Consider the following 15,397-nt stretch of genomic DNA (forward strand, 5'->3'; position numbering starts at 1 on the left):
CTTTAAGGCATAACCATATTTGCATGTATTTGTGCATCCATTACTTATCTTTCCAAATGACATGCTGACTTTGTTTAGTGCAGGAAGCAGTGTGGGTGTAGCACCTGTTGGCATACCAAGCATTGCTTGTTACGTATGTTTTAGTCATCTGCTAATAACTAGCGAATGTACAAGACATTCAAAATGTACACACAGAGGTAATAAGAAAGGCAATTTATTTATAAACATAAAGACTGTATGATTTGTTTAAAATAACTCTTAATTACATTTAAATACATAGGAACCTTGCAAGCATATTAACTAACTTGATTGTCCATATCCTTGCAGTGTGAGTGAAGGTAATCCTTTGAATCATGAGTGATTCATTAATTTCCAACAAGAAAGGTATAATGATATATTTCATATTGAATAATATTTTTTTTAAAAAACAAGCTAGTTCATTATTTCTAGACAAATGATCATATCTGTACAGATGCATTACAACTGCCAATACAATGGCTTTAAGAATGAAAGGCCTAAATGAACAAGAACAATGGTGAATATGCAATGATATGCATACATGAATATTGTTCCAAAGGTAGTAGGAAATAGATACAAAAATAAGGCAACAATAAAATGCATCCATCTAAAAATGGCAGGAATAGTGATGCAATGTAGCCAATCATTTAAGACATAATGAAATCATAATTTCTGTGCAAACATGCATTGATAGGCTTAACATTAAGCTTCTGAAATCTAGCTACAGAATGAGTACAAATGTGTGGTACCAGAAACAAAACACCTGATAGTTTGTTACTGTTGACCATTCATAGTCTTATTAACTTGGCTAACACTGTTACAATCCACTGGCTTATATGAGGGACTGGCAGCTAGCTGGCCCACTAGCAGTCACCTAAAAGACTCATGGTTGTGTCATCAAACAGCAATGTCTGATGCACTGGTACCTACTCCTCCTGACGATCTACTATTCCACAGTATTTAGTTGCAAACTAAATCCTACGGTACATAACCGGATAAAGGACTTGGTTAATTGAATCAGGTGTAACATAATAGGACTGAACCTCAACCCTGCAGGAGGGCAGTCTCGACGCCCACTGACAACGCAGGTTAATGACAGAGGGATCATGGAGATTTTGTGACGGGGTTTGTTCAGTGAAGTGCTACTACTAATCTCTTTATGGTACTTGTGCCCCTTTGACTCCCTTGGCTTCCTCTGCTATGGCATGTTCTCTTGGCACGACCCCCTGCCCTGTGGAGCGGAAGCTTATCTGACAAACAGAAGCTGGCACTGATGGTCTTTGGCTTCGGTTCAACTAGAGGGAACCTCCATATGTTTGTGAGAGAAATGGCCTTTTAAGGATACTTATGTGTTTGTGTGTGCTTCAGTTACCCCCTGTTCCTTTCTCCTTCTTTTCCCTTATACGGACCATTGATTCCTGCTTACTCAACAGCTTGCATACCTAATAAAGTGATTGCTTAACTTACTCTGTCAATCTGGTTAAATTAGTGAGGCACTGGCAATACGTTGGAGACGTTGCCAGGAAGCGGGAGTCCAGAGTAAGATTTCCCATAATAACCCCTATCAAAATCACTCTTGGATGCAGGTCAACTGTAACTATGGCGTTCTGTGTTAGATAAGACAGTCAATTAGCCAGATGATTATAATATGGTGTAAAAATACATAAGACTCATACTAAGGCATAATCATTTTAGGTAGAAAATACAGGGACAGCAATTAAATTGGATTTGGACAAAAAACAATTGACATGACGTAATTACAAGTCAGATGGCTAAGTTTTCTTTTTACATGTGTGTAGAATTGGCGTCATGCTGCTTATCTCTCCATGTTATCAGAAGTACTATGAGTTTTGTATCTGTGGAAACAAGTTATCATATCCTGCTATCCATCAGAATGCCTGTGCTTACAATTTGGTTATAGTTTAACAGAATAGATATGAATTAAACAGTCCCTCCAGGATTGTGCAACCTTGCCATTTTGCAAATTTAGGCAAAATCAAGGATTGATGTAGGATGTAATACACAAGTCGTGCATACATCCCCAACATGTGCAACTGACTTTTGCTTAACTCAAAATAATCACAATTATAACAGCAATCCCACAGCAAATGCAGTAACTTTAGGCCTCAACAATCACAACAAACCCCTCGCAAGATCCTGGTGGCACTAGTTAATGAACCAAACTCCACGACACATTTTCTTAATAAGCAGTGTTTAGGTGAAGAACAGGAACTTCATTCTCTTAAGAGTGTGAATGTCATTTTTCCCTGGCTCACTTTCTACATCTGCCCCCCCCCCCTTTTATCTATCCCTCCCTAGTCCTCCTCTCGTCACCCCATCCTTTTCTATCCTTCCTTTAACATTGAGCTGTCACATTCTGTGCTCATTTCCCGTCTTCCCACCCTACCTGTTTCCTCTCTCTCTCCTCCCTTTCCCCATCCTCTTTAGTTCCCACAGCACTGGGTCTTGCTGGTCTGAGTGGACTGGTTGAGGTCCACTCCTCGGCCTGCACGGCCCGGCCCTGCAGCTCCTGGCCCTGCCGGAGGTTCGCTCTTTGGCAGCTTCTTAGCTGAGAAGGAAAACCGTAGTACATGTATAATAACCACAACAACAACAACAACAACAACAACAACAACAACAACAATAATAATAATAGTAATGAAAAATGTAATAGTAATATACTTTTCTGGGCACTCAAAGACACTATTTGTCTTTGTTACATTTTTATTAATATTTTTACATTATTCTGTGTTCGCTTAAATTACCTGTTTGGATTATCTTGATAACTGATGGAAAAATTACATTGATAAAACATTGATTATATCAGTGAAAATGTAAATAATGTGCCCCAAGTGAAACAAGTTATGTTGTTATATACACATTAAAGAGACAGATTACAAAGCAACAATATTCTCATATCCTCTAGGGCAGTAATAGAAACAACAGCCCAACATGATATTTATGCTGGTATGGTGATAGTTATGGTATCTACCATAGATATGATTTCACCTAATAGAACCTAATGGACAATGGTTTTTATATCTATGGTATCTACTCTCTGCTTTCTTCCATTGGTGTGTCGATGTAGACTGCGGAAATATCACATCATAAATGCTGGAAGAGGAAGTATCTGCCAGTAACTGCCATGTTTGTTACTGGACGCCTAGCTTTCCATCTATTCAGAAGTCAGATAAAGGAAACAAACACCGCAAGCTATTGACAGAGAGTTGCTCATTCAAAAGTAAACAGAGCAGCAATGGTGGCATTCACATGGTAAGTAACTAAGTATTTTTCCCAGCAACATTTATCTCATTATCAGATGGGAACTGCCATGAAAAGTCCACCACTGTCACAATGCAATATGTAGTTCACTCTCTGACACTGTCCCCTAGTGTCTGCATAGAGTCAGTGCATGAACAGAGAGGGTCACAGCCCTGCTGTAGAGAGGCTTCGAGGGAACATCACTTACCTATGGCCATGAAGAGGTCATTGACGTTCATTGCCGTTTTGGCAGAGGTCTCCATGAACAGCAGGCTATTATCATCTGCATAGGCCTGCGCCTCCTATCACAGGAAGTAACACAGCTGCAATGACTCATGAACATTATGATTGTAGTGCACAGAGGGGAAGGCTTGTGCAAGGGACTTTTCTTTCATACCCTTAATTTAGATCCTGACCCACACTTTCCAGGCAATTCTTCTGACCAAATAATGACCAAGTAATAACCTGAGCCTTTATCTTATCCAAGTCCTATACAGACAATATGTCTAATTTGAAAAGGAACATTATTCAGAGATGTAAGTGTGAGCCAGCAAACTTTATTCCCGCTAATAAAAGTCTTTAAAATGACAAGGATATGCAAGTATACAACTTCTTCCGACCACAGAAATATGTAATATACCCAACACCAACACAGTAAGGCATGGGCATATCCTGCAAAGTCTAATTTGGTATAGACCAAAAAGCAAAATATTTATTGTGTGAGATGTTGCGCATCTAGCATGGTAGTCTAAAATACTACTCTTTGTGAAGTATAGAAATAAACAAAGGAGTCCATCTTTCTGCAAAGAGCACACGCTACCTCATACTCCACGGTCCGGTTGGCCGATAGGTCAGCTTTATTTCCAGCCAGGGCAATCACAATGTTTGGGCTCGCCTGCCTCTGCAGTTCACTAACCCAGGTCTTCGCCCGACCAAATGTATCCTGCACAAGAAGCCATAACAAAGAGTTACAATTACAACTTCTGGGATAATGTACAGATTTAGTAAAAGTTTCTTCTTTTACCCTCTAGGTTTTATATTTTAGGTGTAGAGTCAACAACAGGTAATGATAACAAAACAGTGTAAATAGCTCCCTAGAAGAATTTTGCTTTGAGAATAGATAACGATGAGTTTTCTAAGTTATTATACCCTTTGCATAAACAAACAAATGCGCTCCTAAGGCATTACCGGTGGCACAGAAAACAACGTTGAGCTAGGTTAATGGTAACTTGAGGACAAACAAAAATGTAAAAAAAAAAAAAAAACAAGTTTTAGAATCAACAGCTTTGTAGAGCATTACGCTGAAGTCCAATTCATTTTCATTTTAAAGTATCTGCATTGGTTTTGAATGTAGAATATAGAAACCCTCTAGGAACAGCCTTAAACGGGCTATAACTTCCAGTACTCTTTGTGCATAGTGTTAGTGTGAGAATGTTTCTTACTGTGTTGGTCATATCGTACACCACAATGGCAGCCTGTGCTCCTCTGTAGTACATCGGTGCCAGGCTGTGGTATCTCTCCTGTCCTGCCGTGTCCCAGATCTCAAACTTCACTGTGGTGTCATCCAAACAAACTGTCTGTGTCAGGAAAGCAGCTGAACAGAGGAACAGACAGAAAGACAGAGAGAGAGAGAGAGAAAAAGAGAAAAAGAGAGAGGTTGTTGCTTTCTTCAACATTTTAGGTCTTTACTACAAAAAAATGTTAATTTTGAAGCATCCAGTTAATAACTGGGGAAGAAGTATTTAGTTCTGACAAGGTCCACAGTAACCAGTGTCCACTTGAGCTTATGAATAGATCCCAATTATAATGGGATTTGCATGCCCCACTTCATCGCATTTTTAGCCAAATGACTGACACCAACTCAAAAGAGCAGGGGACTGAAGTTAATGTTCTGTGCAGAGAGCACATGAGTAGCTGCATTGTTTATTTGCTGCCCTCTACAATGAAGAAATTACCAACTTCAGACGAAAGCATCTATTTGTCCATGACTGTGTTTTTGGTCTATAGCTAAAGTCCGTCTAGTTTTCAGTCACTTAATAGTTGTCAGGTGAAGTGTTAAGAGTATATAAAGGTCAAGTCAGATAAAGTAATGGGAAGTGGAGTATGATCGATAGTGTACTTTTGTAGATTTATACAGACTGACAGGTGAAGTCTCTGTTCACTTGCATGAAAAGGCTACAGAGTCTGAGGAGTGATCCATACCTCCAATGGTGCTCTCCTGAAACTCCTGGAATTGTCCTTTCACAAAGCGCAGGACCAGGCTGGATTTTCCAACTGCCGACTCCCCAAGCAGCACCAGCTTAAACTGGCAGACCTTGTTGGCGGGGGACTGGCCGTTTGGCCGAACGGGACGCGCTGCCATGGTGGCTGTGGGGTGATAAGGTGGGGGATGGGAGATGATGCTGGAAAGGGGGGGTGTGTGCAAGAGAGGGAGGGAGAGCGGTGACAGCTGGGGAGGAGAGGACGAGCGGAGGGGTGGAGGGGCGTGGGGGTTACAGAGGTCCCCTCTCACGGACAATGAGTCCCGTCTGCCAGATGAAAGATGGAAATCTACAAGACAATAAAAGAGGACAAAAAAAGACAACAGATGTATGCCATGATCCAAGCACGTCAATCATATTAGTAGTAACCATCACTAGAGGGAAGCACTGATTAATCAGTCCTGGGTACTCTGATGTAACACTCTGCAAAACAATTCCTTTTAGTTCCTCTGGGACCATTAGCAGGAAGCTACATTTAGAGAACTATGACGCAATAGTTTTGCCTTATGCACACTCTTAAAGATCCGCGATTCTAATGGCACACACAAATTCTGTGTATCATTCAAACAAGCATCTAGCTCTACCTTAGATGTGTGTGCGCCGTTCATTGTTTGCATACTGGCGCATAAAACGGGAAACTAACAAGTGGCCAGGACCGAGCCATAAACAGTTTAACATGTTACTTAAAGTACACGCAAGGGAGGGGTGTAATTTGATTGGCTGTTGAACTCACCAGTTCATACCAGTAGGCCTAAGTACTACCTCTTCAGTTTTTGCCAGAATCGAGGAAAGTAGACTAATCGTAACCTCCATTTCACTAATCAACACAGATTGGTAAGGTCAATTCAACAAAGAGGCTACACGAAAGTGTACATTATAAGTACGCCACTGCCCATCTAAAACTAACGACGCTGTTGGCGTTTTACGCCGATTGGATATTCGACAGATACCGGTATTCAAAATATTTATTAGGGACCATCTATAAAGTACCTTCTGAATTACCTTCATTAAGTTTTTTTTGTCAATAGCTTTGACATCATGTGACATACTGATTCCAAATCAATGCAGAATAGTTCTCCTATGTGTGACTAATCACACATGCCCCTGTTTATGGGCTTTTTTCTGCACACTCTATTTTTTATTTAAGGAACAGTCTCCTTTTTTCAATACCTCCCAAGCCATGTGATCTAGTGACTCCAAACAAATGCAGAATAGTTCTCCTATATGGGACTAATCAGACACACCTTTTTATAACCATTGTATGCACACTCTGTTTTATATTCATATTTTAAAGGAAATACATTATTTCCTATATAAAACATTCTACTTTTTTCAATACCTCCCAAGCCATGTGACCTAAGCTGCTTTCAGACACGTCCTAGTATATGCAGAGCTTTGTCAAACGGAGGTCAAAATGTCAAAATATTAATATAAAAAAGAGTGTGCATACAATGGCTATAAAAGGAGGTGTGTCTAATTAGTCCCATATAGGAGAACTATTTTGCATTGGTTTGGAGTCACTACTAGATCACATGGCTTGGGAGGTATTGAAAAAGTAGAATGTTTTATACTAGGAAATAATGGATTTTCTTTAAAATATTCATATAAAATAGAGTGTGCATACAATGGCTATAAGAAGAGGTGTGTCTGATTAGTAGAAGAACGTTGAGTCCGCACACCAGAATCTGCTCCTTAGCGTTTTTTTTTTTTTATTGGTAGGCTATATCACCACATGTGACGTTTCGGGCCCCAGCCCTTCATCAGACATGTCGCTAAGGATCAGATTCTGGTGTGCGGACTCAACGTTCTTCTACTTGCTTGTGCCTTCCTGTCCAGCACCCAGTACTCAACTATTTGGATGTGCGTGCTGCACCCTTGGACTCTCATGCACGTGTGTCTGATTAGTCCCATAGGATAACTATTCTGCATTGGTTTGGAGTCACTAGGTCACATGGCTTGGGAGGTATTGAAAAAAAGTAGAACATTTGATATAATAATGCATATTCTTTAACATATTAATATAAAGTAAAGTGTGCATACAATAGCTATAAGAAAAGGTGTGTCTGATTAGTCCCATATAGGAGAACTATTCTGAATTGGTTTGGAATCACTAGGTCACATGACTTGGGAGGTATTGAAAAAAGGAGACCGTTCCTTATAGGAAATAATGTATTTTCCTTAAAATATTAATATAGGTGTATCTAATTAGTCACATATAGGAGAGCTATTCTGCACTGATTTGGAATCAGTAGCCTAGGTCACATGATGTCAAAGCTATTGACAAAAAATGACTATAAAGGTAGCCCTAAATCAGAAGGCAGGCTACTTTATAGACGGTCCCTAAGTAGGTCTACTGGAAGCAAGGAGATGGGCTATCTGTTTGTAGGCCTACACTGTCTGCCAACACTGGGTGAAACCGGCCGCAATGAATATTTTCAATAGCTGTCGAATATCCAACATCAAACTAACTTCACCTCGGTGGCGTTTACGTGGCCACAAGTTTTATGGATAATGCAGGCGACTCAAATGCATAGACCCTGATGGAAGGGTTTGAATCTGACTGTCAACAACGTCACACACTTCATCTTTGGACCGCCGCCGACATATACTTAACTTAATGCTCTCAGTTCCAACCACTGAACTCAGAGCAATAGCCTAGCATGAACTCGACCTCTTCCAAATTCTTCCAAATGCAGAACATGTATATTTACCACCCCTTCCCCCACTTCTACTGTCCACCCTTGTCACCCAAACAGTCCGAGCCCCACCCCCTCCTCCTGCCGAGCCTTGAAGAAATCACAAAACATCGGGTTCCCCGAACAGCGCCCCAGTAGGTCGACCCGCAATCCTTTACTCAGTAGTCATCATCGATGCCACCACTGTTGGCATTAGGAACCCCCACAGGACATACTGGAAGTATCACGTACCTATCACCAAAGCGTTTCTTCCTTTCAGTTGCTTTTTCCGTTGTACAACGCTTTTTGCGTTGACTTGTCTAGTTGTTCCACTGTCTTGGGCGGTGACTGACGGACAACTTGACCCAATGGGAAGTGGAGACTTCCTCTCCTCATGAATTTTGGACAAATCATGAGTGAGTGAATGCGTCAGTGCAACCTACCGAGTCGGAGTCTTATAGCACACGATGCATTATTCTTATAATTACAGTGCATGAAAATGCACTGTACTGTTCTTCCTAGGCTTCTTATTCTTATGCTTATTAGAGTGCATGAAAATGCACTCTACTGTTCTTCCTAGGCTTCTTCTTCTTATTATTATTACAGTGCATGAAAATGCACTGTACTGTTCTTCCTAGGCTTCTTCTTCTTATTACAGTGCATGAAAATGCACTGTACTGTTCTTCCTAGGCATTTTAATATTATTATTCTTCTTCTAACGCAGTTAATGCAGCTTCAACCGTCATTCAAACTATGTTACGTAGGTCTTACTTAGGACATATGGGCTTTGTATTTTTCAGCTTTGTAACTTTTATACTTTTTAAACTATTAATTAAAAACTAGTCAAAATTTCCCCATAGACTTAACATGGGCTGATGACATCACAATAGAGCCGTTAAGCAATTAGAATCCTATGGCAGGTGTTCGGGCCACCTGCATCAACTGCCAGTCTCAGGCTTTAAGCATACAAACTGGCCCTATTAAGACTACACACCCTATTCAACTGCTTCCTCTGCCTATATTTCACTATATTTCAATATTTCACTGTTAAACTATTTAACCCTTTAAACTACTGAACTTTTCAACTGTTCAGCCATTGTAACTGTTTGTCTGCTTGTCATCAACTATGACTCCTACCCACTGTAGCTAGTTAGCTAAGTTAGCTAAGTAACATGGTTAGCATAGTTAGCATGCTAGCATGTTATCATTCTAGTTAGCATTTTTAGCAAAACTGCTAAAAACGATTAGCTAAGTTAGCTAAGTAACATGGTTAGCATAGTTAGCATGCTAGCATGTTAGCATGCTAGTTAACATAGTAAGCATAACTGTTAAAAATGATTAGCTAAGTTAGCTAAGTAACATGGTTGCATGCTAGCATGTTAGCAGGCTAGTTAGCATTTTTAGTAAAACTGCTAAAAACGATTAGCTAAGTAACATGGTTAGCATAGTTAGCATAGTTAGCATAACTGTTAAAAATGATTAGCTAAGTTAACTAAGTAACATGGTTAGCATAGTTAACATGCTAGTTAGCATTTTTAACAAAACTGCTAAAAATGATTAGCTAAGTTAGCTAAGTAACATGGTTAGCATAGTTAGCATGCTAGCTTGCTAGTTAGCATAACTGCTAAAAATGAAAACATTAGCTAAGTTAACTAAGTTAAGTAACTTAGTTAACAATATTATCTTCGATAACATAGTTAGCATAACTGCTAGCAAACATCAGAGCCATTCCAACTGTCAGTTATCGTCAATTATCTACCTAAATAATTTAACCATTTAAATTATCCACCTATTTAACTGTTCAATCATTCCAACTATATTAAACCTTATCTACCAAGCAAATCATTTAACTATATAAACATGAAAATACACTGTACTGTTATTCCAAGGCTTTTTACAGTGCATGAAAATGCACTGTACTGTTATTCCAAGGCATTTTATTACAGTGCATGAAAATGCACTGTACTGTTATTCCAAGGCTTTTTACAGTGCATGAAAATGCACTGTACTGTTCTTCCTAGGCTTCTTATTACAGTGCATGAAAATGCACTGTACTGTTCTTCCTAGGCTTCTTCTTATTACAGTGCATGAAAATGCACTGTACTGTTATTCCAAGGCTTTTTTACAGTGCATGAAAATGCACTGTACTGTTCTTCCTAGGCTTCTTATTACAGTGCATGAAAATGCACTGTACTGTTCTTCCTAGGCTTCTTATTCTTCTTCTGCTTATTACAGTGCATGAAAATGCACTGTACTGTTCTTCCTAGGCTTCTTCTTATTACAGTGCATGAAAATGCACTGTACTGTTCTTCCTAGGCTTCTTCTTATTCTTCTTCTTCTAACGCGTTTAATGCAGCTTCAACCGTTTAACGTAGAAACTTCATTCAAACTATGTTGCGTAGGTCTTACTTAGGACATGGGGGCTTTGTATTTTTCATCTTTGTAACTTTTATACTTTTTAAACTATTAATTAAAAACTACTCAAAATTTCCCCATAGACTTAACATGGGCTGATGACATCACAATGGACTAATTAACTTGATTTGCACCTGTATCATCTTCCAGCTGCTCATCTAGGCCCCATCAAAGAATCAGTTCAACTGATTGCACCTGTATCAACTGCTTTCTACTGAACTAGACCAACTCTCTCTGTGTTTCTCCATTCTACAAGGATATAAGACACATTTCATCCAACTTTCTATCCATTCATCCTCTTCAAACCATTCACTCATCCACCCATTAAACTATCCATCAACATCCATTAAACAATCTGCCTATCAACATCCATTCAACTTTCTGTCTATCAACATCCATTACACTATCTACATTTAACTTTTAAACTATATACTCTGCCTCAGGCTTTAAGCATACAATATGGCTCTATTAAGACTGCCGTTAAGCAATTAGAATCCTAGGCCAGGTGGCCAGGCCACCTGCACCCTATCAGTTTCTCAGGCTAACCTTTTAAACTATCCACCTATTTAACTGTTCAGTCATTCCAACTATATTAAACCTCATCTACCTAGTTCAGTCATTCCAACTATATTAAACCTCATCTACCTAGTTCAGTCATTTGAACTATATTAAACCTCATCATGTTGGTTGCCAATTAGCACATCATCTGTTTTAACAATATATTTCACACCAGATGTTTTGCATTTTCATGCTCTGGTAATTCCCTGGAATTGCGTTTTCTAGTTAAGAGAATGAGACTGTATGTTTAAAGCCTGAGAAACTGACAGTTGATGCAGGTGGCCGGAACACCTGGCCTAGGATTCTAATTGCTTAAGTGCTCTATTATGATGTCATCAGCCAATGTTAAGTCTATGGGGAAATTGAGTAGTTTTTAATTAATAGTTTAAAAAGTATAAAAGTTGTTTGGTGTAAGGAGGCCATGATGTGTTCAAGGATTGGTTAGGTCACTTGGCCAATTGGCTTGTGAAGAACAGATTTAACAGCCACAGGTGTAGAATATAGGGTAATTTATTTAACCCCCAGCTTTCCCCAGCAGCAATTGAACCTCACTGCTCAGGCCCCTGTAGCCTACCTTATGAACCATGATCCTTCAGAGAGAAGTTATTTTTTGGACAGTTGCTGTTTTATGTGTTGTCTTTGCAGATAATGGTAAGCATGATAATTTCAGACCTACTTCAGCTTAAATGATTTTGTGTTCCAAAAGAAGACAATGTAGTCACATGTTCTCTTTCTGAAAAATGTATAGACATCCAAATCAAATGTGGGGAAGACACTGTGTTGGTGAAATGGACGGTGGGACCAGAGCTGTCTATGAATGCGTCTCGGCTCTTACTTGGGAGCTGTTACGCAAACCACTTCTTCCCGCTTCCTGGGGGTGGAGGGCAAGCAGTTTTCCTTTATCCATTTAATGCGTGTAATTTCAGAAAACGGGTAAGTCGTTTTACCACTGTAACCTTACCCCCTCCACACACACGCACACGTACACACAAACAAATATTCTACCATATTTGAGACTGATGTTCTTCTGGCTATGATTTTAGATAATTGGAGATAAGCTGATATACAAAAACACACTTGCATTCAGGCCAAGGCCAAAGCCTAAACCAGCTGCAATGTCCTTCCTTGTTGAATGTATATATACAAGGTAAAACTATTTTTAAGTATACTTTATAGGTTACAAATCCAGTCCTATTTCTAAAAGGATCTTTCTGTTTCTGTGCAAAGAGAAAAGGGTTTGGTTCCTCCCTTTCTCAACCCTGGTTTTGTCCGCGTTCAGGGCCACAGCCAGCTCTACTTTCACATGGGGATCCTTAATAGTATGTAAACACATTTCAGAAACGCAACATTTGAGCCGTAATTCACCTGAATAAAATGTAATGGTGCATTTAATCTCATAATTGTTGTCGCCACAGAGAACCTCACTGGCCCAGCACAGTCAAACTCTTTTCCTCTGGGATCCTTCATCCCTGTCTGGGCATATGTGGAACAGCATGCCCATCAGCCCTTGCTGTTGCTCCTGGATGAGTGTGTTGCATCAGACGCCATAGAGCTGGAGCCAACAACACTGGTCCATCCAATCATCACTAACCATGGGTAAGGTGCACCATGCGTTTCTATCTAAAACTTCAGGAAACTGTTGCCCCAGTTTCCTGAAGTTTTGTTTTGCTTATTCCATTGATTCTATACCTTCTGCAGGTGTCTCAATGATGGGAAGAATGGTAACTCAAAGTTCCTACCAAGATATGAGTCCTCTGCAGTAGTTCTTTACCTGCAAGCCTTTAGATTTTCTCTGGAAAAGGAGGTAAGAGAATGGCTAAGCGAAGGTTGTTATGAGAGGGAAAAATTACCTGAAATGTATTAGGCGGCCATGTCAATAGCGGCAAGACAAGGTTATTTATAGCAAAATTCATTCATGCAAGTCTTTGTCCTCTCAGGATGTTAGTTTGATAAATGCTTTGGCAGGACTTAATAACGAACAACATATTTGCATTATAAAACGGGGCATGTAATTCTTTCTAGTACAGCTTGGCTCTGCTTAACCATATCAGATCAAACCTGTCAATTTTTGGAAAAGGGCGTTTAAGTCTATTTCTTTTCCACTAGATATACATCCACTGTAAACTTGTGGCATGGGACCCAAATCGTTTTGATAAGGACAGGAAGATGTGCAACTTCAACAAGGAGTCTGAAAGGTAATGTTTCTCTACACTGACACATTTTGTATATGACGAGTTGCTTATTTTTTGCTTTACTTCAAAGGTGGGAACTTTTGGATGATCCTTCTGAGAGTGATGTTTGCCATTGCTGTGACTCGGTCTGCAAACGGCGCATAATACGGGATGTGGACTCGGGTATGACCAAGTCATGAACTTAAAAATTTTGCCTTGATTATTGTCTGAAAATGTACCACCAAGTGTGTGTCTGTACTTTTTTTAAAAAAAAACTTAAAGAACCTCAAGGGCTTGTTCAGAATGCAGTACTGGGACCACTGATAATCACGGAAAACTAATTCCAGGAAACCAACTAAAGATGTGGTATAGAGGTATGGTTTAGGATTTAAAATGTCCACTTGTCAACCAGAGCCAAATTACTTTTACTGTAAAGTTTGTTCTCTCTTGCAGGTGAGATGGAGATATATGATATGGAGTCACTGTCCTTACTGACCGGCCACTGAAGCTTGAAGTGCATCTACCTCCATCTCATACTTCATCTTTAGTTTGAAATAAACATTTTCATTTTGGGATTTATATGGTGTTTACTTATCTGAAATGGCCATGAAGGCCTCTTTCCCTTATATTTATGAGCGGATGGTGTCTAGGCTTTCAAACTCTCACATTGCAATTATCCACTCTTTGCTTTGGTTCCATTGCCGACCCTTTGACACTATCAGATTCACTTTAAGGATGTAGGAATGAGTTAATAATAATAATAAGAAGAAAATGTGATTTTGAGGAAATTACCAGTGCATGAAAATATAAACATACTATATATTAACATAAAATGCAAAACAAACTTTTATTTGGAAACAGTTGGCAGGAGTCATAGTTGATAACAACTGACCAGTTGAAATGGCTGAACAGTTAGTTGAGTAGTTTGTTTAAGTTAAATTATTTAATAGTGAATTATTGTAGTGAGGACATTTATTTTGAAACAGTTGTGGACAGAGGAAATAGTTGAACAGGATCTGTAGTCTTAAGAGAGCCAGATTGTATGCTTAAAGCCTGAGACAGTATATTAAAAGTTAAATGTAGATGGATGTTGATAGACAAAGTTGAATGGATGTTGATAGGCAGATTGTTTAATGGATGTTGATGGGATAGTTTAATGGGTGGATGAGTGAAGGGTTTGAAGATGATGAATGGATAGAAAGTTGGATGGAATGTGCCTTATATCCTTGTAGAATGGAGATACACAGAGAGAGTTGGCCTAGTTGAGCAGAAAGCAGTTGATACGGGTGCATTCAGTTTAACTGTCTTTTTGATGGCCTAGTTGAGCAGCTGGAAGTTGATACAGGTGCAAATCAAGTTAATTAGCCCATTGTGATGTCATGGGGAAAAATAAGCTTGTTTTTTTATTAATATCTCAAAGTATAACGTTTACAAAAGTGAAAAATACATTCCTCAAGTGTCCTTTTCAAGACCTACGTTACAAAGTTTGAACAAAGTTTCTACGTTAAACGGTTGAAGCTGAATTAGCCGCAGAAATTTGGTGGGAAGAATAATAACTAGAAAAGCATTTCCTGAAGGAAATACAGTGCATGAAAATGCAAAAAATATGATGTAAAATATCATACAGAGTAAAAACAAACTATATTGGTTGCTAGGTAGATGAGGTTTAATGCAGTTGGAATGCCTGAACAGTTAAATAGGTGGATAGTTTAAATGGTTAAATTATTTGAAAGGTAGATGAGGTTTAATATAGTTGGAATGACTGAACTAGGTAGATGAGGTTTAATATAGTTGGAATGACTGAACTAAGTAGATGAGGTTTAATATAGTTGGAATGCCTGAACAGTTAAATAGGTGGATAGTTTAAACGGTTAAATGATTTGCTAGGTAGATGAGGTTTAATATAGTTTGAATGACTGAACAGTTAAATAGGTGGATAGTTTAAGTGGTTAAATTATGTTGTGGACAGAGGAAACAGTTGAACAAGATGTGTAGTCTTATTAGAGTGCATGAAAATGCACTCTACTGTTCTTCCTAG

General features: G+C 39.1%; 2 protein-coding genes across 2 annotated transcripts; one reads left to right on the forward strand and one right to left on the reverse strand.

Annotated features, from left to right (window-relative positions):
• Positions 1–198: 198 nt before the first annotated feature.
• Positions 199–8,622, reverse strand: LOC121706766 (ras-related protein Rab-5B-like). The gene is made up of 6 exons (XM_042088769.1): positions 8,468–8,622; positions 5,482–5,829; positions 4,722–4,873; positions 4,100–4,222; positions 3,488–3,581; positions 199–2,587 (listed from the first exon to the last, which is right to left on the reverse strand). Exons 2-6 carry the CDS (start codon positions 5,639–5,641, stop codon positions 2,463–2,465), a joined length of 654 nt encoding a protein of 217 aa, XP_041944703.1. The 5' UTR covers positions 5,642–5,829; positions 8,468–8,622; the 3' UTR covers positions 199–2,462.
• A 2,999-nt stretch (positions 8,623–11,621) lies between these two features.
• LOC121707259 (zona pellucida sperm-binding protein 3-like) lies at positions 11,622–13,938 on the forward strand. Its single transcript, XM_042089676.1, has 10 exons — positions 11,622–11,839; positions 11,937–12,121; positions 12,232–12,335; positions 12,416–12,507; positions 12,604–12,784; positions 12,887–12,992; positions 13,295–13,383; positions 13,451–13,542; positions 13,642–13,733; positions 13,813–13,938. Exons 1-9 carry the CDS (start codon positions 11,773–11,775, stop codon positions 13,698–13,700), a joined length of 975 nt encoding a protein of 324 aa, XP_041945610.1. The 5' UTR covers positions 11,622–11,772; the 3' UTR covers positions 13,701–13,733; positions 13,813–13,938.
• The last annotated feature ends 1,459 nt before the right edge of the window (positions 13,939–15,397 follow it).

The sequence above is a fragment of the Alosa sapidissima genome, chromosome 4, assembly GCF_018492685.1.
Source record: "Alosa sapidissima isolate fAloSap1 chromosome 4, fAloSap1.pri, whole genome shotgun sequence".
Lineage (NCBI taxonomy): Eukaryota > Metazoa > Chordata > Actinopteri > Clupeiformes > Clupeidae > Alosa > Alosa sapidissima.